Source organism: Entelurus aequoreus, linkage group LG07, assembly GCF_033978785.1.
Source record: "Entelurus aequoreus isolate RoL-2023_Sb linkage group LG07, RoL_Eaeq_v1.1, whole genome shotgun sequence".
Lineage (NCBI taxonomy): Eukaryota > Metazoa > Chordata > Actinopteri > Syngnathiformes > Syngnathidae > Entelurus > Entelurus aequoreus.
Window position 1 is genome coordinate 82122066 of NC_084737.1, and position 25398 is coordinate 82147463.

At 41.9% G+C, this 25398-nt stretch overlaps 2 protein-coding genes across 2 annotated transcripts; both read right to left on the reverse strand.

Moving 5' to 3' along the window:
- Window positions 1-15362: 15362 nt before the first annotated feature.
- LOC133653225 (lactose-binding lectin l-2-like) lies at window positions 15363-16888 on the reverse strand. The gene is made up of 7 exons (XM_062052301.1): window positions 16817-16888; window positions 16668-16730; window positions 16545-16563; window positions 16376-16461; window positions 16116-16244; window positions 15739-15844; window positions 15363-15657 (listed from the first exon to the last, which is right to left on the reverse strand). The coding sequence occupies exons 1-7, from the start codon at window positions 16868-16870 to the stop codon at window positions 15578-15580; spliced, it is 537 nt and encodes a 178-aa protein (XP_061908285.1). The 5' UTR covers window positions 16871-16888; the 3' UTR covers window positions 15363-15577.
- A 6308-nt stretch (window positions 16889-23196) lies between these two features.
- Window positions 23197-24686, reverse strand: LOC133653226 (type-2 ice-structuring protein-like). The gene is made up of 7 exons (XM_062052302.1): window positions 24643-24686; window positions 24494-24556; window positions 24371-24389; window positions 24204-24289; window positions 23944-24072; window positions 23567-23672; window positions 23197-23491 (listed from the first exon to the last, which is right to left on the reverse strand). Exons 2-7 carry the CDS (start codon window positions 24554-24556, stop codon window positions 23412-23414), a joined length of 483 nt encoding a protein of 160 aa, XP_061908286.1. The 5' UTR covers window positions 24643-24686; the 3' UTR covers window positions 23197-23411.
- Window positions 24687-25398: the final 712 nt, after the last annotated feature.

Genomic DNA, 25398 nt, shown 5'->3' on the forward strand with positions numbered 1-25398 from the left:
GCTTATTAGTGATTCCCAGAGCCCAAAAAAAGTCTGCGGGCTATAGAGCGTTTTCTATTCTGGCTCCAATACTATGGAATGCCCTCCCGGTAAAAGTTAGAGATGCTACCTCAGTAAAAGCATTTAAGTCCCATCTTAAAACTCATTTGTATACTCTAGCCTTTAAATAGACTCCCTTTTTAGACCAGTTGATCTGCCGTTTCTTTTCTTTTCTTTTCTCCTCTGCTCCCCTCTCCCTAATGGAGGGGGGGTTGCACAGGTCCGGTGGCCACGGATGAAGTGCTGGTTGTCCAGAGTCGGGACCCGGGGTGGATCGCTAGCCTGTGCATCGGTTGGGGACATCTCTACGCTGCTGACCCGTCTCCGCTCGGGATGGTTTCCTGCTGGCCCCACTATGGACTGGACTTTCGCTGATGTGTTGGATCCGCTGTGGACTGGACGTTCACAATATTATGTCGGACCCACTCAACATCCATTGCTTTTGGTCTCCCCTAGAGTGGGGGGGGGGGGGGGGGGGGGGGTTGGTTACCCACATATGCGGTCTTCTCCAAGGTTTCTCATAGTCATTCACATTGACGTCCCACTGGGGTGAGTTTTTCCTTGCCCGTATGTGGGCTCTGTACCGAGGATGTCGTTGTGGCTTGTGCAGCCCTTTGAGACACTTGTGATTTAGGGCTATATGAATAAACATTGATTGATTGATTGATTGAATCAAAACACCACAACCAGAACAAGTTGTCAATTCTCAATTAAAGTCTGGAAGTGGACTAGAAACAAGTGTCAGTGAAGGAGACAAAAATATGATTTTTTTTTCCAAATACAGACATTAGGTATGAAGGTGCTTGTTCTAGCTATGCATTGTTGGACTGACCTAAACCACAGACGTTGTCTTCAGCTTGTTTTGGAGCTTTTGATGAAATGCTTCACCTGCCTGTGTAATTTGTGTGTAATTGCTGAGTAATCACTCACACAAAGGGTGATGTACTGTCATTCACATGTCTTTTCTCAGCACATCAAATCCGAGAAGAGCCCATAGATCTGGTTTGGACAGAAAGTTTGCCAACTTCTGTCTTTCACATTGTGCACTTCCAGCAGCTGAGTCAGAGCTCTCAACAATGGCTGAGATGTGATGCCATCACATTCAAAATGCTTCCGACAAAAACACTGGATTTTTTAAGGTAGTTACTTGAAGTTTATTTTTTTATATGATACCATTCAGAATCCTTTCAACAAAACCAGTAAAACTTGATCGCAAGGTTCCTTTTAAGTAGGACAAGAAAAGACTTGGCAAAAGTTGGTACTGAAAACTTCCCTTTGGCAAAACCAAAGTTAAGATGAGGTTTGTGTCAATTTGCAGAAAAAACAAACAAAAGGATTGTTCGTAGGAGTATACAGGTGCACTTTAATCAATAGGAAACATGTTTGAAAATATCAATTATTTCAGTATTCAAACATTTTTACTTTTATAATCTCTCGAATCACTACACTACGTCTGTCTTCTTGGACTTGTCCCCACCTATGTGTGTTCCTTTGTGTGTAGAGACTCCAGTCATTACAGCCTACACTCACAGGATGTCCTCCACATGTTGGTTCCTAGAGCCAACACAGAACTTGGAAAAAAAGCATTCAGTTATGCTGCTCCCGGGCCATGGAATGACATCCAGAAAGATCTGAGGATACCAGAATTCATCACTTTGGGGGAGTTTAAGATCATTTTAAAAGATGGAGAAACCAGTTTTCTTGGGAAATGTACTTGCTTTTAAATATATATTTTTTTAATCATTTGAAATTATTTTTGACCTGTTGTGGTATGACTGCTGTTGTTCTGTTGCATTGTCTTGTTGTAATTATTATTGTAACTTTGTTTGTGTTGCCCTCTTTGTCAGGTCGCTCTTGACAAAGAGATTTTAATCTCAATGAGTTCTTTACCTTCTTAAATAAAGAAATTGATTGATTGATTGACTACACACAGTATGTTTAATTTGCGGTCTTATGCTTGTGCTGTCACGTGTTACTGAGTGTTCCAAGGATCTTCTGGAGACATCTTACATGGAAGGTCTCCAGGCTTCTCAGATGGCGGCTGTAAATAGTCCATGCCTCACATCCGTACAGTAATGCAGTGGTGCATACTGCTCTGTAGACCAGCACTTTGGTGTGGAGTTTGAGGTTGCTGTTCTGAAAAACCCTTCTCCTCAGACGACCAAAAGATGCTGATGCTTGCTTGAGGCGGTTCTGGATCTCGTCATCCATTGAGCAGGTGTCAGACATTATGCTCCCCAGGTATTTGAAAGTGGGCACCATGAGCAGCTGTTGACTTTGCTGCTGTGAGGGTTATTGTGGGGTTTTGTGGGAGGTCAGCACTGGACTGACAGAGTACCTCTGTCTTCTGGGTGTTGATCGTCAGTCCCATTCTGGTATATGCATCTACAGCTGCCAAGAGGATGTTTTGCAGAGCCTGTGGTGTATGGGCAACCAGGGCACAGTCATCGGCGTATTGCAGCTCAATGATGGTCTCCGAGGTCAGCTTGGTAGTTGCCTGTAGCCTCCTGATGTTAAACAGGCTACCATCAAGCCTGAAGTCTATGGTAACTCCAGCCTGCTCCTCCATCCTCCTGCGTAGCAGTGTGGTGACACAGACGAGGAAGATGTTGAAGAGAACTGGAGCCAGCACACAGCCCTGCTTCACTCCAGTTTTCACACCAAAGGGCTCTGAGCTGTGTCTTCCCACAACCACTCGGGCCATCATCCCAAAATGGAACTGCGCAAGGATGGTGAGAAACTTGGGTGGACACCCAAATCTCTTCAGGACTTGCCACAGTAGGTCCCTGTTCACTGTGTCAAATGCCTTTGAAAGGTCAACGAAGGCAATGAACAAGTCCTTGTGCTGCTCCCGGCATTTCTCTTGGAGCTGACGTGTCACAAAGATCATGTCAACTGCCCCCCTGTCTTTCCGAAAACCACACTGCGACTCTGGGGTGACCCGTTCTGATATTGCGGGGATGAGTCTGCGGAGCATGACCTTGGCAAGGACCTTTCCAGCAATGGCCAACAGAGAGATACCCCTACTATTGGAGCAGATGGATTCGTCTCCTTTGTTCTTGTAGATGGTCACAATGTTGGCATCTTTCCACTGTTGCGGGACACACTCGTCTCCACACCTCTGAAATGTAGAGATGCAGTGTCCGTGTACAGAGGTAGCCTCCTTCCTTGAGAAGTTCAGCCGGGATGCTGTCAGGTCCAGGGGATTTATTGTTTTTCAGGGTTTTGACTGCATGCATGATTTCTTTGAGGGTTGGGGGGAGGTCAAGATCTGGCAAGCTAGGATGTTCAGGGAGCTCTGCAAGGACAGTTGGGTCCACTGGGGTGGGCTGGTTGAGCACAGTGTTAAAATGTTCAGCCCACCGCTCAACTATCATAGCCTGATCCTTGATTAAAGATGTTCCATCAGCAGATCTAAGAGTTGCCAGAGAGCAGTTTCTGGGGCCTGAAGGATATATATATATTTTCATATATCCATATTTTGTTTTACTTCCATAGTCATATTACAAATAGCTAATGTTCCATATTGTACTCTTTTTCTTTCAAATCATCTAATGACAAAGTGCTCGCACTTGGGCCGGCCTTGAAGTAGAAGGCAGAGAGGAGGAATTCCTCCTTGCTTTGCTTCCCAGGCCGACTCAAGATAAGAGACACAATGAGCATGTGTTTGGGGTGAGACAAGTGAGGGCGGGGGGAGATATTGAAGAGGAGAGTGTTGTCCGGGAAGTTTTCAGATCAACTTGGGCTCCGCATTTATATGTGTTGTTCGAGGCTGGTCTCTATTCTCAAATATTTGAAAATAAATTACAAAATACCTATTCTGTCCCTGGTGGTACTTTTGAGTTCAGTTTATATGTCATCTAAAGAACTTGGGACTGACTAGCGTTCTGAGTTCCCCTTGGAGGAACATCTGGTCAGACGCAACAATTTGGGGGCTCGTCCGGGATGACACGCTGACAATTGGACCTTCTCTTGCAATCTTCTGGACAGACTCACATGGCCAAAACATAATTCAAGGTAAGCAGAACCTTTCTTTTTAGATAAAATCCGAATTAGGAGTCTGCCCAGAAGTCTGTAAGTCAAACACAGAATTATACCCCAGACACAGAGTGGTGATTTTGATAGATTGATTGCATTTTGATTGATTGATTGCATTTTGATGGATTGATTGCATTTTGATAGATTGGTTGCATTTTGCCGTACCCACCATTGCATAAAAGTTGTGAATACCACTCACGTCATTGTGTCAAGATCACCGTGACGGGCTGCTTCACTGACGAGTAAGCAAATAGTCGGGTGTGGCTCGCCCTGGGTGTTTGGTCTTCCCTGTTTGTGAGTTCCCGGCGACACTCTAGTGTGCGCTAAAATTAAGGAAAAATAGACACAATGGCCACGGAGTGTGACAGACAGGAATGTGATGAATGGTTACTGCTTAATCTTCAATTGAATGTACTGTTGTCGACAATGGAATTAGCACGTAGAGTTTAAAAAAAAAAAAAAAAAAGAGAACGTTCCTTGAAAGGGTTAAGAGGGAGTTTACAATACTCGAAAAGTTGTGAACTTAAACTTCTTGTAAAATAAAAAATAAAATAAAAAAGTAACTGGAAGTTTTATGGTAAAGTGAAACGCAGAGAGAGTGCTTACGTGTGCGTGTGTGTGTGTGCGTAGGGCCGTAGGCACTTGCTTGTGTGTGCGTGAGGGCTTACACGTGCGTGTGTGTGTGTGTGTTTGCTGGATGCGCGTGCTCATGTGTGTGTGTGTGGGTGTGTGTGCGCTGGTGAAAATGGAACAGGCAGGTCGAGAGAAAAAGGAGCAGGGTTGGTGCTCGAGAATTTAAGAGTCTGGCGTATGATAAAAGTAAACGGGGATTATGTGGAAAAACGAAATGCAGCAAAAGAACAGATGATTAATGAGACAAATATGACAGAATGGATTGATTTGTCTTTTGCCTGCCGCGCATGCGTAAGACAATTCAAACGACCCGCCCAGACTTTGACTAGGCCACCGCCCCCTACTCCTGTGACAAGTGAGGGTGCTGCTCACACAGCCTCTCTAAGATTGAACCCTCCTCCAAAACTAACGCTGTCTCCTGAGTGTAAATCACCTCTGGTGCCTAAGCCCCAAAATAACAGCCACCAAGCGAAAATATGCCTAATCTTACTAGACAGCAGTAAATGCATGTGTCAACGCAAAACTCCTCACTTTACACGCCAGACCATTTTGTTGCCATAAACAAATGCCCTCCCCCGGTAGATGACAGCCTCTCACGTGCACATCAGACATTCTTGAACAACATACAACAGAGCCAGACTTTGTGGTCTCCTGTAAATGTTAATGGCTCAATGGAAGGCTACATTGACCAACACCCACATGAACCACATGCATACAACACACGCTCAAAAAATCTGGAGGGACACGCATATCCACTTTTTCCTGATAATAGCGGCAGATTTCAGTATAAGCCTTTTGCTGTGGCAGACATGCAAGCCATTGTTGACAAACTTCCACCTGTGTCTGAAGGTGGGAGTCTTTGGCTCAACACATTAGACAAGCTAACAGCAGGATACACTCTCTCCGTAGCAGACTTTAGAGGCATTTTGTATTGTTGTGTTTCCACACAAGATGGCAAAAATACAGAACAACAAGCAGGATTAATGGCTGAATCTTCGACCTCACCGATAACACCATACGTTACAAACATAGCTACTGCTATGCGCAGTCTCTTTCCTCAAGATGAGGTTGATAAGGCTAATGACAGAGCAGCAAGGAAGCAACTCCTTAATTTACAGATCGTTGAAGATAAAAGGTCAAAATAATTAATTAGTCAAAAATCAGCTAGGGTATATTCAGCACTGGGTGACCTTGCTTCTGAGTTCCAACAGGTGGAGGAAAGAATCCTCAACAGACGTGCGACCAGACGGTTGGACTCGGGTTGTGGACAACATGGTCCTTCAAAGTCAATCCGGGGAAGAAACTGTTTTGCCTGTGACCAGCCTGGTCACTGGGCTCAAGAATGTCCGAATATTTCTGAACAGGAAAGGTCCCGGTTTGCCGAAAAACGAACATTATACCGGCGTGGCAAAGGACGCCCACAGCAGGAGCCCCAGCAGGAAATACAGACTGGCCCCCTGCTGGACATGAGTGTCAACGGAAAATGTTATCAGTTTGTGATTGACACTGGTGCCGCCCATTCGATTCTGAATGCAGAGGTACCAAAGAGACTGTGTGCTTCCTCTTTAAAGGTCAAAGGCCTCGCTGGGGTCCCAAGAAGGTTACCTGTCACCAAACCACTTCTGGTTCAGATTGCTGGACCTCCTTTACAGACTGTACCCTGACATTCAAATCGCACAGAAGGAACCTTCCTGGTGTTACCTGACGGCTCAACCACCAAGCTGCGACACCACTACCAAGGCTCCTCCCTGAGCTCATACCACAGCCTGAAACAACAGAAATGGCTGACATCCAACTGCTCTAACAGTGAAAACCCTGGCTGGCTGAGATGCTTCTGTGTGTTCTGCCACCCGACTCGTCATATGTTATGATCACCAGTTAGACACTCATACCAGGAGACCTTTGACTCCTTTTTATATTTATATATGTTGGAACTCAAGGTGTGGCTGCTCATGTTGACCTATCTTTGAAACAACTAGCATGGTATGAGATGGACACAATTGTGTCCCACATTGTTCACTTGCTCTCTGTCTCGCCTACAAAACCAAATAACTTAGGTGCAATGATAAGACACGGCGTAGCTGCCAAACATTACACAGACACCCAAATACCACATTTTCAATTGTTTAGGTTTAGCACATAGTTGTGTTAAACACATAACTATGGGCTGTACTTTAGACACCTGTAGGCTACGAGGAACGAGGAGCTACACAACAGCTGAGCTAAAACGACACATTACACATTCAAGCATATCAAATAATTATAGTTGCTCATTACATACACAAAGTTGCCATGGCAGAAGTCTGATAGAAAGTATTCAGTAACAAACGTGTCCGCATCATTCGACTTTCTACAACATGAGCTTGACTTAATGAATTATTGGGGCCACCAGGTGTGGTAAAAATTCAAAATACTATTGCTAAAGCATCCGCCATAAGGGTAGTATTTTTCTAGTATTGGTGACAATATAAATATAAGCATATTTTGCTACTTTCACCATATTGAATACGTTACATAAAAGTTAGGGTTTAGTTGAGTTTGAGTTATTTGTGATATTGCTAAGGGGTCCCCTACCCTAACAACACCCCCCAGTGGACCACAGAGGCTAAAGAGACTTTCATTGACCTCAAACATGACCTGTCCTCCACTACTTGACTATTAGCTGACCTTTTTCTTAGATGTTTCTGAAAGCGATAGTATTACTAACACAGTCCTTTTTTCAGAAACAGAAGGGGGTGAGTGAGGGTGGATACAGACTCCTTGGAACAAAATCGACAATAAATCCGACTCTGACACATTCCATAGTTTTAACGTTTTTCCCGTGGGTAAAAAGTTATAACTCATTTTAATTTGAAAATAACGATTTTACACATCGATAGTAGTTTAGTAAATCAAATTTACAATATGGAGGAGGTGAGGGTGAACCAGGTATAGTCTTTGATTTCACTGATATGATCAATACGGTACAAGGGAAAAGGTACGTACTGACTTGTGTTGACAATTACAGTGGTTGGCCGGAAGCAACAACAACCTCAAAAGAGGATGCAATATCAGTAATTAAATGACTTGTGAATGACGTAGTACCCCGACATGGTTTCCCCAAAAAGATTAGGTCAGACAACGGCAACCATTTAAAAAAAATACTCACTTAGCCTTGGTCGAAAAGGCTTTCGGACTAGAACACAGGTTTGGGGTACCATCCTGCAGAGGTGGGACCAAGTCATTGCTTTGCAAGTCACAAGTAAGTCTCAAGTCTTTGCCCTCAAGTCTCGAGTCAAGTCCCGAGTCAAGACAGGCAAGTCCCGAGTCAAGTCCAAAGTCAAGACTAGAAAGTCTCAAGTCAAGTCCCAAGTCCTGCATTTTGAGTTTCGAGTCCTTTCAAGTCCTTTTAACCACAGACTAATATTGTTACACAGATTGTGTATGCTTTTAAAACGCTGTATTTATTTATTAAAACAAGTGCATTTGAAATTGCAGGGAAAAAAATAGTGCTGACATTGCAATTCATAATAGCACTATTAACCAGTCATTTTAATAGTTTAAACAATTTTAAACATTTAACTCATTCCTTTACAGAATAAACACATTTGCAAAAACAAACATTAACATACTATTGGTTGTATTTTATGAAAATAACATTACCACAAAGTTGAGAAGGAGCAAATATCTTCAATATTTGTATGTGAGAATCACAAATAAATCTTCTGGGGGAGGATGACACCCCTACAGGGGTTTGGTTTACAAACTTTCAGCCCCACCTAAAACAAAATTCACCAGCCGCCACTGATTATGATGCATTCTCATTTTAGGCAAAGTATAAGACAATACTTTCTTAACAGTATAATTGTAACCAGGAATAAGTCTTCAAGTAACAATATTCAAATACTAACATTGTTGGGTAAGACAGCATTTGGTTTTATTCTGAATCCAGTGAAACAGATTGGTGGTTTTAGCTGATATAAAGACTTTCAGGTGTTTATATATGTTTAAGTATTTGGCAGACGCTTTTATCCAAAGCGACATACATAAAAAATAGATATAAAACAATCACTGTAAACATTATCATTTAAGGGAAGAATGTAATACAAAATATCAATACAAAGTGTCAAGACAGAATAAACTCTCTGCTGCAGCAACAGAGTTACAGTCTATAGGTCCCTAAAATATATAGATATCTAATGTATTCATACATTGTTTATGTAGGATAAATGCATGTATATATAATCTAATCATATTGTTTCTTCAATTTAAAAATAGCTGACCGTTTTTTTCCCCCTTCTCTGGGATTATATTCCCAGTTTTGATCTCGGACGTCTGGTCACTTACAGCGTATAAGAATATTATATTACTGTTAAGCAAACTATGAATAAAAACGCCAAAACATGTGTCCGTTATCATAGCTACACGTATGACAAAAAAAACGCGTGAAAATCAGTGGTATTCAGTGAGGTAAGATTAATTAAATTTGCTGACAGTTCATTGCTCCTGCCAAATGAATTGCACTGAGTGGAGCGGATCACCACTCCAAGATGGCGGCTCTGCGTCTCGTCTGCGCCAGTAGGCAGTAGCGCTCAATGCTGCGTACCCTTATAAGATGTCTATGGTTATAACGTTAGCAGTGAGTTTACAGCCTCACTGATTTAACTACACAGCAAATAAAAGTCATGTTACTTAGCCAATAAACGTTATCTTACATTCAAAACTTACCCTTCTTTGTGCAACTTCAAATGTCGAACGAAGTTGGAAGTTGTTGCGTCTCCGTCTGTAATATTCGAACTGCGTGATTTGCATATGGCAATTCGTTTTTTGTTGACCAAGTCGTAGTTTTTATACCCGAACGAAACCAACTTTGGCATAATTGTTTCTCACTGCCGCATTGTTTGACAACTCATGTTCGGTGGTTGTCCTGCAATTGGATTGGATGAGAGCTGTGGGATGAAAATAACGTAGATTTAATTTGATTGGCTGTTGTACTGACAGCACACGCGCTGACAAGCAGCACACACGCTTATAGACACAGACGTATCAAATGAAAGATACGGAGCGCTCCCAAATAACTTTTTAAGGTTTGGGTTTTGGGGAAAGTAGCAAGTCATGTCAAGTCAAAAGCCTCAAGTCCAAGTGAAGTCACAAGTCATTGATGTTAAAGTCTAAGTCGAGTTGCAAGTCTCTTTACATTTTGTCAAGTCGAGTCTAAAGTCATCAAATTCATGACTCGAGTCTGACTCGAGTCCAAGTCATGTGACTCGAGTCCACACCTATGCCATCCTGAGTCCCAAGGTAAGGTTGGAAGGATGGACCAGAACATTAAAAACTAATTGGCTAAAATCTGTGCACAGACCAAATTTAATTGGATTGACATGTTGCAATTAGCGTTAATGATCATTCGAAGGTCCGTGAATAAAACTGTTTTACCGCCCTTTGAGTTTTTCACCCTATGAGCTGCATACAGGTCAGCCATTCACAGGACCAGCAGTCCCCCATGGAAGGAGGACTCAGCGTAAAACCAAAATGGTATTTTACACAAAAAATGCAGAATTTGTGTGCCAGTTCTTCTGTACAGATGCGAGGATGACAGCCCGCCACTCCAGATTCCCTTCCGCCCGCTGAGAGGGTCAAGATCTAGGTCATCAAACGCAAGTGGACGGAGCCCAGGTGGACTGGTCCCTTCAAGGTCGTGGAACGGACGTCCCACGCCCTTCGATTGGCTGGTTAAAGGGACACCTGGTACCACCTCTCCCTCTGCACTCCTGCTGAAGAACCTGACAGATCACCAGCGGATGTCACTGCTGACAACGCCACATCATCTGCCCCACTCGACCCCCTAGCAGCGCCTTTTGAGCCTGAGGCCTCTGAAAAAGAACGGGAGCAGAAAACGACTCATTTTTAGTGTGTGTGTTACGGAGGTAACACACATAAGGGGTGATTGTGCTAGTAACCTCTCTCCCTCTAGGTCATAGAAGAGCGAGGCTTTAATTACACACACATAATCCTACAGCCCAGAAGACGACGCTGAGAGAGAGATTTTCTACCTATATTACTCTTTTCAACTTCTATATCGTATATCCTTATTTGAGACCAGCCTTTATACTTGAAGTTATCCAATTTCTCTTGCTTGTTTTCAGCATAACTATCTGTGTCGTTACATTTTGCTTGTTTTCAGCATAACTGTCTGTGTCGTTATATTAAGTGAAAAGTTTGATGTTTATCCCCGTTTCGTTACCTGGTTTACTCTGATATTGATAGACGAAAGGCAGGATGTTACACCCGACTAGTATTCCCTGACGGACTGGTGCTTGGGCGTGTTCTACTGTCTTTGTGTCTCAGTTCTTCCTTCCTGACGACAGTGACTGACAAATGTCTTAGAACATACAGCGGACTTATAAGTTGACTGACACAAATAGCTCAAACTGTCTTATCTCCTTGTTTTCTGAACCGACGCCGCTAGGGTGCGATTTGTTGGTTAGTGTGTACCCTCCTGTTGACAATTCCACCCGACTTCTTCCATTTGTGGCCCAAAAGCTGAATTACACGTGTTTTCAATTCAAAGGACCCTCTTCATCCCCCAACAAATTGGGTGACATTAACCCTTCCTGGTGCACCACACTGATAGATGGCTCAAGGATAGGCCCTTGGGCACGAGCTGACTTATTCTGGTATTGTGGGGAGCACAGATTGTACATTAGAATCCCAACGTTATCCGTAGGGCTTTGTGCTATGGTTAGACTGGTGACCCCACTCACCCTAGTGGGTACCACATTACCTCCCCTTGTAACTCATGTCTCAGCGGCCTCTCTAACTTCTCGCTGACGCCGCCATGTTTTATCTCGGAGGAGTGTAACGGGCTCCTTTGATTTGACGAGAAACCCTGATGGTGTTTACTTTGATGCAATTGGACAACCTAGGGGGGTCCTCTCACAACGTAAATTGTGGTATGAATCCTGTGCAGGTTTCGAAAACCTTCCTATCATTGGTGCTATTTTCCCTGTGACTGCTACTAAAAATGTAGAACGCATTAACTATGTTTTTTATAATCTGTTGAGACTGACCAACCTGACTCGTGACGCCGTTGAGGGACTTGCTGAACAACTTGCCCCGACCTCCCTCATGGCCATCCAGAACCGCATAACCCTTGACCGCATCCTAGCCAAGGAAGAAGGTGTGTGTGCAATGTTTGGTGACCAATGCTGTACCTTCATTCCTAACAACACTTCCCCCGACGGCTCAGTTCAAAGGGCCTTAGAGGACCTCCAGGCCCTGTCTAAGGAACTTGCTGAAGTTTCAGGGGTATCTGACCCCTTCAAAGATTGGCTCCAAAGCACATTTGGCAGGTGGACTGACCTAATTAAGTCTGTCCTGGTCTCCATTGGAGTTTTTTGGCCATCACATTCTCATGCGGTTGCTTTATCGCCTCTTGTGCTAAGTGTCACTGAAGGGGGTATAGCAAAGTGGTAACTTTAAGACTTTCGAGAATTGTTGGCTTCCTTCCCTGACCATGACGACATTGACGTAGACTCCCTCCATCTATGTCCCATGTAGCTAAGCTGTTGTTTTATTGCTAGCTTGCTCAAAAATAAAAAAATAAAACAGCACCTACTTTAATGTGGGGCATGCTTTAGAAGTGTTGTACTAGAGGTAAAGATCTTTTTAAAAGATCTGAAGGGGGAATTGAAGGATATATATATATTTTCATATATCCATATTTTGTTTTACTTCCATAGTCATATTACAAATAGCTAATGTTCCATATTGTACTCTTTTTCTTTCAAATCATCTAATGACAAAGTGCTCGCACTTGGGCCGGCCTTGAAGTAGAAGGCAGATAGGAGGAATTCCTCCTTGCTTTGCTTCCCAGGCCGACTCAAGATAAGAGACACAATGAGCATGTGTTTGGGGTGAGACAAGTGAGGGCGGGGGGAGATATTGAAGAGGAGAGTGTTGTCCGGGAAGTGTTCAGATCAACTTAGGCTCCGCATTTATATGTGTTGTTCGAGGCTGGTCTCTATTCTCAAATATTTGAAAATAAATTACAAAATACCTATTCTGTCCCTGGTGGTACTTTTGAGTTCAGTTTATATGTCATCTAAAGAACTTGGGACTGACTAGCGTTCTGAGTTCCCCTTGGAGGAACATCTGGTCAGACGCAACAGGCCGTAGATGGTTTTCACTGCATCATAGAAACTGTGCATATCATTTCTATCAGCGTGAGACTGGATTTCATTGGCCTTTGAGATCCACCACTCATCTTGCAGTTTTCTGAGAGTTGTTTGGGCCTCAGAACGAAGGGCTTGCCATTGCTTTTTATGGAATTGGGATTGTGGGTTGTTCAGGGTGGCTCTGTGTGCCTTGTGCATTCTGTACAGGAGGGTGGAGATCTCTCCAGCATTCTGGTCAAACCAGTCCAGGTGTTCCTTGGTTTTGAAACCAATGGCTTGGGCTGCAGTGTCAAAGAGGATGGTGGATAGAGAGGTCTACTTCTCATCCATCCCAGACTCTGAGGTGATCAGCGGCTCAATGTCTACCAGCTTCTCGGCTAGGGAGCGACGGAAGTTGTCACGGGTGTCGCTGCTGGAGAGTCTGGCACAGTTGAGTATTTTCCTCTTTGGTCCACCGTGACGTGTTAGGGGCCGAACATGCATTCTGACCTTTGTCAGAATCATGCGGTGGTCGGTCCAGCAGTCTGCCCCTCGCATAGCTCTTGTAATGAGCACGTCCTTGAGGTCAGCCCTCCTCACGATCGCATAGTCGATCAGGTGCCAGTGTTTGGACCTGGGATGCACCCAGGATGCCTTATATTTGTTCTTTTGTTGGAAGGTGGTGTTTGTGATGGTAAGATCGTGTTCCGCACAGAGACTAAGGAGTCTCATGCCATTGGGGTTGACTTTTCCAATGCCGTGGGCGCCGATCACACCATTCCAGTTTTGCGTGTTCTTTCCAACTCTTGCATTGAAATCACCAAGCAGCATGATTTTGTCACTCCTCGGGATGTGGCTGAGGATGTCATCAAGTGCCTGGTAGAAGCAGTCCTTCTCTTCATCATTGGATGGCAGAGTTGGTGCATAGGCACTTACCAAAGTGACATGTCTGCATTTTGCAAGGGGGATGCGAAGAGTCATGAACCTTTCACTGACACCCACTGGTGATTCTGTGAGCTTGAGCAGAAGGCTGTTCTTGATTGCAAAACCAGCTTTATAGGCAAAATAGGGCAAATTGCCATTTCAAATTAATTGTAATTGTGAAAAATATAGACTATTTTCAAAAAAATTTGTTCTGTTAAACCACTAATGTTAATAAGCTGGCCGGTGGTGTTCTTATTATATGTTCTTGCTTTGAAAAATGTTACTGTGAAGAAGTATTTAAAAACAAAAAAGCTAAATTGCACAACATTACAATTGTTGTTCATATACCGTATTTCCTTGAATTGGCGCAGGGTATATAGTATTCGCACGTCTAGAATTACTGCCGGGTCAAACTCGTTTCTCAAAATAATTAACGCATGCTTGGCCTTATCGCCGGTTTATTATTGAAGCTGGATCAAATTCGTTTCGCAAAATATTAATTTTATTATCGCATGTCTATAATTTTCGCCGGGTCAAACTTGTTTCGCAAAATATTTAGCATATGTCTAGAACTTCCACCGGGTCAAATTCGTTACGTCACGAGTGACGCATCTTTCCTCATTTTCAAAATGGAGGAAGCTGCTTTCAGTAGTTTACAATCGCACAAAGGAAAAAAGATAAAGAGCTTTTCAGTAGGATTTAAGGTCCAAGCTATTGAATACCGGTACAGTATGCTAAAGAGAACAGTAAGCAGCTATGTTTTATTAATATACCGTAGCTGCGTGTGTGAAATACTGTATAAGTCATTAAATGTTTCCCGCCTCCTGGTGGTAGAGGGCGCTGCCGCGCTAGTGATCCTTCTTGCGACTTCCGGTACTGCAGAAGAAGTGAACACACGCAAAAGAGATTTTTTTTTTTCCTCTGCCTGAACTTTTAACATGGAGGATTACATACCGGTATCTAAAATAAAATAGTTTTCTAAACTGGACTTTCAATCGAAGCAGGAGGTAATAATTAAAGGAATATCTCCATCGAAACAGAGACTTTTAAAACTGAAGAAAGAAAATAAGGAAGACTTCTATAAACAAGTTATCGATGCTTTTGGTCAGAAGGAGCTGCAAATGGACTCCATTTATAAGTACAGGTAAGACCATAATAACGTTTTTTTTTAATTAAATGTGCTTTTCATGATGGTATGCTTACATCACACTCAAAGCGCACGCCTAAATTTTATGGATTCCTTTTGGTAAACGCCGGAGTGAGAAGAGGTTTTAAAATAATTACCGCATGCACGGCCATCCCGCCGGTTTCCGGTAAACGCAGGAGTGACAGGAGGTTTTAAATTAATTAACGCCCCTGCGGCTATTCAAGGAAATACGGTAATCATCTATGGGACCGGTCTGGATATGTGACATCTGCGGCCGGGAATGTCTCTCACGAATTGGCCTACACAGCCACAGGAAACGCTGCGACAAGACCTGACTCCGAGGCACAGGAAATCAATGGTCTTCCGAGACTGTGATGCCGATGATGATGAATTAAGCAATGCACAAGTTCAGAATTGGTTGTGTGGAAATAAGACACAAATACATATTTTCATGCAGATAGCTTCCTTTATTTAGTAGAAAGATGGTGTTTCAGTTTCAAATGTGTTCCACTAACATTCAACAACTGAACAGCGTAGGAGAAAAACATATTTGATAGTCAACCCAAATACACAAAGACACCACAAAGTATAATATCTTCTCAGTACACTCGTTGTGATGAGTGAAAGACATTGTTGTAGAAGACATGATGATATGGTTTGATTAGTGACGATTGTCACAGCACGCGTCTCTGATGCAAACGTATGGCTCTAGGCTGTCACAGGTTGCACCTCCCCATGATTCTAGAAAAAAAAAAGTTTTCAGAGTGACATTACAGTTTATCTCATTATATATTATATATATTTATCTGATTATACTTATACCGGTGGTGGCGTCAGCATCAATAACCACACAGTCATCCGTAGGAAGTGCTGATGGAAAGTCACTAAATTCGAAGGGTTTGCCATCAGTCCAAAGAAAGGTTCCCGTCTGGAAGTCAAAGTCACATTTGAATGAGTCACTCCTGAAGAGAACAACTGCATGCAATTTTATTTACTGCTCTTTTGTCACAATATTTGACATCTTGATTGTGTTAAAAATATTATTAGCATCGTACAGTATCATTATGAAACACTCAACTCTACACCTTCTATTGTCACGTTTTTGCCCTGATTTAGTATGGAGGATACATTTATTTGATAGGTGCCAATAAACTATTCGACTGACTACTAGACAACTTTGACATTGTTAAATGTTTTACCACAATGGCGTCACTGAGTCCAATCCAGGCTGAATCTGCACCCGCTTCATTAACCAGGTCTTGAACGACTGAATTTTTCACCGCACTGGTGATTGAGGCCAGATTCCCACCAAGAATGTTGCAGACACTCTAATGGTAGAAACAGAGTGAAAAAGTAGATTTCATTCATTCCATCGTGTAGTTGTAATCTTTTGATAAATGAACAAACAGGTGGCTCAGCAGCCCCTGGTGTATAAATATATTACGACTACATTTCATACCTCTGCATCTAGAAACATCCTTTCGTCAGCTTGGAAGATGTAACAGTGATCATCCAACTGAGTCCATCCCTCGGGACAGCAAACTTCTGCAACATAATCGTTATTTTCAGAATGAATAACATAAAATAAGTCATTGTTAATTGAAAAAAAAGTTGTCATAGCTACCAACCTTTGCTAGGACGAGACCACTGTGTAGAAGGTAAGAAGAGAGCATTTACAAATATGAAGACAGCAGACAATGAAAGAGGATAATACATGTTTATTGAAGTCAGCAGGTGAGATTTGGACTTACAGCTCCAGTCATCAGTCCACTGATCCCACAAAGGAGGAAAAACACGCGAAGAGAAAACGCCATCTGTGCAATGATAGACAAACACTGTTATATTGAACATGCCATTAAATAGAGTTCGAAAAGTCGCATTTAAAGTTGTAGTGTGTTACCTTTGGAGTTTTCAGGGCTGTTGGATGCTGAACTAAGGGACAACTAAGAGCCATCCTTTTATTTGCTGGCTTGACTCAACCCTGGAATGATCTGTATGTTAATTATGGTCTGCAACAAGAAACTACTGAATAAAAATAGTCACAAGTTGACATAAATAATTGGTTTAATTAGCCTATTAACTTGAGCTCAGTTTCACACCCAAACAATGAAACAAAGACACCATTGTTTTCCTTGTCAAACTTTTTTTTTGTATGTACAGGATGCTTCACCTTACGTGGAGACTACAATGTGGGACTATCTTGGTTGGAACTTTGCTTCAACATTGCATGGAAGTCAGTCACAGTCATTCTCAGGATTGGCAGACCGGGGTGATGGTCTCCCTATTCATGGAGGTTGAAGGGTTTCTGTGGGAAAGTTAATTCCAGACTGCTGGAGAAAACTTTAGGACCATTAGTCAAACCTCAGCTATAGGAGATGCATTGAGGTCTGTGTCTTGGTAATGGAAAACTGAACCAGCACTTCAACTAGGTTCCTCGCTGTGCCCTGTGGGGAGTGCTCTGCTTGTATGGGGTACGTGGCTCTAGCATTCCTTTGAGCAGGAACCGAAGCAGAAGCCTATATCCACCTATACTCATACCAGGGCTGTCATTTTTAACGCATGTGGTTAATAATTTTTGAAAAATATGGCGCTACCATAAATAGATGATGATTAGTCACAGTGATTGTTTTTACCAATGCTGGAAGGCAGCACACATTATGCACAGGCGGTGATCACATCACACACCAGTGATAGTTAGAGCGATGTGCTCTGCGCCCACTGCATCAAAACAAACCTTGATTGAACTTTAGATAAAACTGAGGTAACATTAATGTCCCCGAAGTCCCCCGTGTCCAAGAACTTATGTCCTGAGTTTGTAGCAATATAACAATATACTGATATGTACCAATGTGGAATAGTCTTATTACCAAATCCCTTAACCCGGACACACACAATGAAGTTGTAGACTTTGTGCTTTTCTAAGTTTTGTTTTATTGTGTAGAATGGCGTCTGGAGCACAATAGTTGGATATGTCTGGGAACGCGACCAACAGATAGTTCGCGAGCTGCTTGCTGTACAACAGCCATCTTGTCTTGGTTGACCACCACTGCTTTTCACTTCCGGGAAGAAGTCCTGTGACGGAATACAAGCAATAGCTGAAGAAAAACCCACGCAAGCACAGGGAGAACATGCAAACTCTACTTAAAGGAGCCAACAGGGTTTCGTGCTGACATGCTAACCACGAAGCCACAGTGCAGCCTGGATCATTTCCACACTTTGACAAGTATCAGTTTGAAGAAAAAAAAAATACCAAGGATAAAATCAGAGAGTAATGAAGTGTGTTTGCTTGTCTTTTGAAGATGGGCTTATAAAACCTGCTTGTAGACAGTAAATTGTGGACCGATGACATCTGATTGTTGTCTTGAAATATTGTACCATATGTCCCGGCAAGAAATCTGCGTTCAAAGAACTCCGCTTATTAGTGATTCCCAGAGCCCAAAAAAAGTCTGCGGGCTATAGAGCGTTTTCTGTTCGGGCTCCAATACTATGGAATGCCCTTCCGGTAAAAGTTAGAGATGCTACCTCAGTAGAAGCATTTAAGTCCCATCTTAAAACTCTTTTGTATACTCTAGCCTTTAGATAGACTCCCTTTTTAGACCAGTTGATCTGCCGTTTCTTTTCTTTTCTTTTCTCCTCTGCTCCCCTCTCCCTTATGGAGGGGGGGTTGCACAGGTCCGGTGGCCACGGATGAAGTGCTGGTTGTCCAGAGTCGGGACCCGGGGTGGATCGCTAGCCTGTGCATCGGTTGGGTACATCTCTACGCTGCTGACCCGTCTCCGCTCGGGATGGTTTCCTGCTGGCCCCACTATGGACTGGACTTTCGCTGATGTGTTGGATCCGCTGTGGACTGGACTTTCACAATATTATGTCAGACCCACTCAACATCCATTGCTTTCGATCTCCCCTAGAGGGGGGGGGGGGGGGGGGGGGGGTTACCCACATATGCGGTCTTCTCCAAGGTTTCTCACAGTCATTCACATTGACGTCCCACTGGGGTGAGTTTTTCCTTGCCCGTATGTGGGCTCTGTACTGAGGATGTCGTTGTGGCTTGTGCAGCCCTTTGAGACACTTGTGATTTAGGGCTATATAAATAAACATTGATTGATTGATTGAATCAAAACACCACAACCAGAACAAGTTGTCAATTCTCAATTAAAGTCTGGAAGTGGACTAGAAACAAGTGTCAGTGAAGGAGACAAAAATATGATTTTTTTCCCCAAATACAGACATTAGGTATGAAGGTGCTTGTTCTAGCTATGCATTGTTGGACTGACCTAAACCACAGACGTTGTCTTCAGCTTGTTTTGGAGCTTTTGATGCAATGCTTCACCTGCCTGCGTAATTTGTGTGTAATTGCTGAGTAATCACTCACACAAAGGGTGATGTACTGTCATTCACATGTCTTTTCTCAGCACATCAAATCCGAGAAGAGCCCATAGATCTGGTTTGGACAGAAAGTTTGCCAACTTCTGTCTTTCACATTGTGCACTTCCAGCAGCTGAGTCAGAGCTCTCAACAATGGCTGAGATGTGATGCCATCACAATCAAAATGCTTCCGACAAAAACACTGGATTTTTTAAGGTAGTTACTTGAAGTTTATTTTTTTATATGATACCATTCAGAATCCTTTCAACAAAACCACTAAAACTTGATCTCAAGTTTCCTTTTAAATAGGACAAGAAAAGACTTGGCAAAAGTTGGTACTGAAAACGTCCCTTTGGCAAAACCAAAGTCAAGGTGAGGTTGGTGTCAATTTGCAGAAAAAACAAACAAAAGGATTCTTCGTAGGAGTAAACAGGTGCACTTTAATCAATAGGAAACATGTTTGAAAATATCAATGATTTCAGTATTCAAACATTTTTACTTTTATAATCTCTCGAATCACTACACTACGTCTGTCTTCTTGGACTTGTCCCCACCTATCTGTGTTCCTTTGTGTGTAGAGACTCCAGTCATTACAGCCTACACTCACAGGATGTCCTCCACATGTTGGTTCCTAGAGCCAACACAGAACTTGGAAAAAAAACATTCAGTTATGCTGCTCCCTGGCCATGGAATGACATCCAGAAAGATCTGAGGCTACCAGAATTGATCACTTTGGGGGAGTTTAAGACCATTTTAAAAGATGGAGAAACCAGTTCTCTCGGGAAATGTACTTGCTTTTAAATATAATTTTTACTTAATCGTTTGAAATAATTTTTGACCTGTTGTGGTATGACTGCTGTTGTTCTGTTGTATTGTCTTGTTGTAATTATTATTGTAACTTTGTTTGTGTTGCCCTCTTTGTCAGGTCGCTCTTGAAAAAGAGATTTTGATCTCAATGAGTCTTTACCTGCTTAAATAAAGGAAATTGGTTGATTGATTGACTACACACAGTATGTTTAATTTGCGGTCTTATGCTTGTGCTGTCACGTGTTACTGAGTGTTCCAAAAGGCCTCAAAAACATTTGATTTCTGACAATAAAGAATCAGAATCTGAATAGAAGGCATCCTCCCCATAGGGCGTACACCCTCAGGAAGGAGATTATTACAATAACTGTAAGGCCTATGATTGGGAAGGGAATGTGTCTTCTTCTTGCTTCAAAGTTTATTCAGTTCAAGTGACTCGAGGGCAGGGATTCTCAAAGATCCATATTAGTATAGTATATACATTTCTTTTGTTTTGGAAAACTGCTTTGCTTGCGTAATTTTCTGCAACGGCGGGCCCATTTGTTCTTCTGATTGACTCTAACCACACAATAACTTGTGTACCATCAGACTATCATACTGTATACCTATCAGTAGCCAACAGTCTGCCCGCCCTGCTGTCAGTGTTTCACAGCAGGCAGGTATGCTCAATAAAAAAAATTATAAATACAGGAAATATTTAATCCGGTTTCCATGAATAATATCACACCCCTTGTTTTTAACATTAAAAACATGTATTGATGTACAGTGTTCCTTCACCACTTTGTGGTTCATGTATTGCGGTCTGGGTGCATGGCAGATTTTAAAGTACCATTGAGTATTGTCACCCCACACTTTGGTTGTTTGAGTTCATGTTTGTAAAACACCACCATCTTGTGGACACATTTGTTCATTGCAGGTATTCTGTTTATCTCGAATGATATTAGTAATAAGTAAGTAAGCAAGGCCATAACCAGGAATTGACAAATAACAATGTCAAAAAAACAATATCAAAATACTAATCTCGCTCTCTTTCTCTCTCTCTTGCTCTCTCTCTCTCCCCCTCCTTCATATCAACATGTAGAAAAATTTAAAATAGAATTACATAATTGAATCAACAAAACTTAAGCAGCTCAAGTAAAATTATGGGTTCAATATTGTACTTTGGTATTTTGTTAAATTCAGGCCAAATAAATGTATTTATGATTGCCATAGAAAACCGCTGTGGTCAATAAATATTCCTTCACATTCTGGAGCCTTGAAAAAAATTAATAAAAACTACCAGTTTAAATGGTAGGTGTCATGATCCGTGGTCCGGATCATGTTTTTGTTATGTTCTGTTAGTTTTGGACTCCCTTAGTTCCTGTTTTTGTGCACCCTTGTTTGTTCCCATGGTTACTAATTATTTCCACCTGCCTCTGATTAGTGTTCGCCCGCTCACCTGCTTCACGAGCACTAATCAGAAGCATTATTTAAGCTTGCCTTTGCCAGTCAGTCGTCCTGGCGTCACTGTTTGCCTCATGCCTTGCCACGTAAGTCTTGTTAGTTTCATGCCACAGTTCCCGCAGTATTCCATGTCCATAGTTTATGCTAAGTGTTTGCTACACGCAACTGCTATGTGATTATTCCTGTCTCTAGTCTATGCTAAGTGTTAGCCCTAGCATCCAGTGCGATCGGCACTTTTTTCCTTCGTCTTGTTTTTTCTGTTTTTGGTGCTTCTTTGATTTTCGAGGAATAAATCATGTTTTTACCTGCATGTCAGGTACATACCTCCTTTGGAAGTTGCCATTTCTTGTGTCAAAATGGCATTTGACAATGGCACTCTTCACAGGGGCAACAGTTTGTGCCTAAATGAAGCCATATTTCACTGCCTATTCTTCTTTAAATTCATTTTCTTTGGTCCGCTTTCCTTTTTTTTGCAAAATGTTGACGTCTTCTTAACTTGTTTATTGTTTTGGATTACTAGTTTGCTGGCATAACTTTGCTCCAACGACGGGCGCGCATGTTCTTCTGATTGGCTCTAACCTCACAATAACTGGCTGGGCAGAACTGCTTGAGAAAAAAATGGATAAAAATAGGAAATATCTTATCTGGTCGCAATGGATGATATCAAACCCCTTGTTTTTAACATTAAAAACATGTACTGATGTACTGTGTTCTTTCACCACTTTCAAGTTCATTTTTGGCGGTCTTGGTGCATCGCAGATTGTAAATATCATTGAGTATTGTTACACCCATAATGTGATGGAGTTTCCATCCATTTTTCCCGCTTGTCCCTTCTGGGGTCGCTTTCTAACTCGTAAATAAAAGTCGGCTGACAGCAGAGCCAATGTGAGGTCCACTACTCCGCCCATAAAACCCAATAAAAGAAACATCCAAAATACTCCATTTACATTTGGTGACTTAAATATTAACAAGTATTAGTGATATTGTTATTATAAGCGCTGACGCAGACAAACTATTTATAGTGGCGCCCAATGTTGACATGATTGACTGATCAGCTGCTTTTCCGTTTCCTTGCCCGTCAAACGTTATTGTAGATCATAGATCATGCATCTCACCTGGATAGTCGAAGGACGAGGAAGTATTCCGACAAGTTGGTACACTTTGACAGCCAATTTAAGACTTGGCAAGAACGACACGTGAAGTCTGCAGTGAGTAATAATCAGTGATGTTGAAGAAAAAGGCGACAGTCGGGATGCGTTTTTGAAAGTAATGAGCTGCGTATGCTTAAAATGATCAAAGTACGTAAATATTAAATGTTATGATAAATGCTTCTGTTATCATGTATCATCATGTATATAACATCCTATTGGAGGTGTTTGGATGTTTTTAAGAGCTTTATAGGCAAAATAGGGCGAATTGCCATTTCAAATTAATTGTAATTGTGAAAAATATAGACTATTTTCAAAAAAATGTGTTCTGTTAAACCACTAATGTTAATAAGCTGGCCGGTGGTGTTCTTATTATATGCTTTTGCTTTGAAAAATGTTACTGTGAAGAAGTATTTAAAAACGAAAAAGCTAAATTGCACACAATTACAATTGTTGTTCATATAATTAAGCAATGCACAAGTTCAGAATTGGTTGTGTGGAAATAAGACACAAATACATATTTCCATGCAGATAGCTTCCTTTATTTAGTAGAAAGATGGTGTTTCAGTTTCAAATGTGTTCCACTAACATTCAACTACTGAACAGTGTAGGAGAAAAACATATTTGATAGTCAACCCAGATACACAAAGACACCACAAAGTATAATATCTTCTCAGTACACTCGTTGTGATGAGTGAAAGACATTGTTGTAGAAGATATGATGATATGGTTTGATTAGTGACGGTAGTCACAGCACGCGTCTCTGATGCAAACGTATGGCTCTAGGCTGTCACAGGTCTCACCTTCCCATGATTCTAGAAAAAAAAAAGTTTTCAGAGTGACATGACAGTTCATCTCAACTAAATTTGATTCACTGATTATACTTATACCGGTGGTGGCGTCAGCATCAATAACCACACATTCATCTGTAGGAAGTGCTGATGGAAAGTCACTAAATTCGAAGGGTTTGCCATCAGTCCAAAGAAAGGTTCCCGCCTGGAAGTCAAAGTCACATTTGAATGAGTCACTCCTGAAGAGAACAACTGCATGCAATTTTATTTACTGCTCTTTTGTCACAATATTTTACATTTTGATTGTGTTAAAAATATTATTAGCATCGTACAGTATCATTATGAAACACTCAACTCGACACCTCCTATTGTCACGTTTTTGCCCTGATTTAGTATGGAGGATACATTTATTTGATAGGTGCCAATAAACTATTCGACTGACTACTAGACAACTTTGACATTGTTAAATGTTTTACCCCAATGGAATCACTGAGTCCAATCCAGGCTGAATCTGCACCCGCTTCATTAACCAGGTCTTGAACGACTGAATTTTTCACCGCACTGGTGATTGAGGCCAGATTCCCACCAAGAATGTTGCAGACACTCTAATGGTAGAAACAGAATGAAAAAGTAGATTTGATTCATTCCATCGTGTAGTTGTAATCTTTTGATAAATGAACAAACAGGTGGCTCAGCAGCCCCTGGTGTATAAATATATTACGACTACATTTCATACCTCTGCATCTAGAAACATCCTTTCGTCAGCTTGGAAGATGTAACAGTGATCATCCAACTGAGTCCATCCATCGGGACAGCAAACTTCTGCAACATAATCATTATTTTCAGAATGAATAATAAAATAAGTCATTGTTAATTGAAAAAAAAGTTGTCATAGCTACCAACCTTTGCTAGGACGAGACCACTGTGTAGAAGGTAAGAAGAGAGCATTTACAAATATGAAGAAAGCAGACAATGAAAGAGGATAATACATGTTTATTGAATTCAGCAGGTGAGATTTGGACTTACAGCTCCAGTCATCAGTCCACTAAACCCACAAAGGAGGAAAAACACGCGGAGAGAAAACGCCATCTGTGCAATGATAGACAAACACTGTTATATTGAACATGTCATTAAATAGAGTTCGAAAAGTCCCATTTAAAGTTGTAGTGTGTTACCTTTGGAGTTTTCAGGGCTGTTGGATGCTGAACTAAGGGACAACTAAGAGCCATCCTTTTATTTGCTGGCTTGACGCAACCCTGGAATGATCTGTATGTTAATTATGGTCTGCAACAAGGAACTACTGAATAAAAAATAGTCACAAGTTGACATAAATAATTGGTTTAATTAGCCTATTAACTTGAGCTCAGTTTCACACCCAAACAATGAAACAAAGACACCATTGTTTTCCTTGTCAAACTTTTTTTTTTGTATGTACAGGATGCTTCACCCTACGTGGAGCATACAATTTGGGACTATCTTGGTTGGAACTTTGCTTCAACATTGCATGGAAGTCAGTCACAGTCGTTCTCAGGATTGGCAGACCGGGGTGATGGTCTCCCTATTGATGAAGGTTGAAGGGTTTCTGTGGGAAAGTTAATTCCAGACTGCTGGAGAAAACTTTAGGACCATTAGTCAAACCTCAGCTATAGGAGGTGCATTGAGGTCTGTGTCTTGGTAATGGAAAACTGAACCAGCACTTCAACTAGGTTCCTCGCTGTGCCCTGTGGGGAGTGCTCTGCTTGTATGGGGTACGTGGCCCTAGCAATCCTTGGAGCAGGAACCAAAGCAGAAGCCTATATCCACCTATATTCATACTAGGGCTGTCATTGTTAACGCATTAACGCATGTGGTTAATAATTTTTGAAAATTATGGCGCTGCCATAAATGGATGATGATTAGTCACAGTGATTGTTTTTACCAATGCCGGAAGG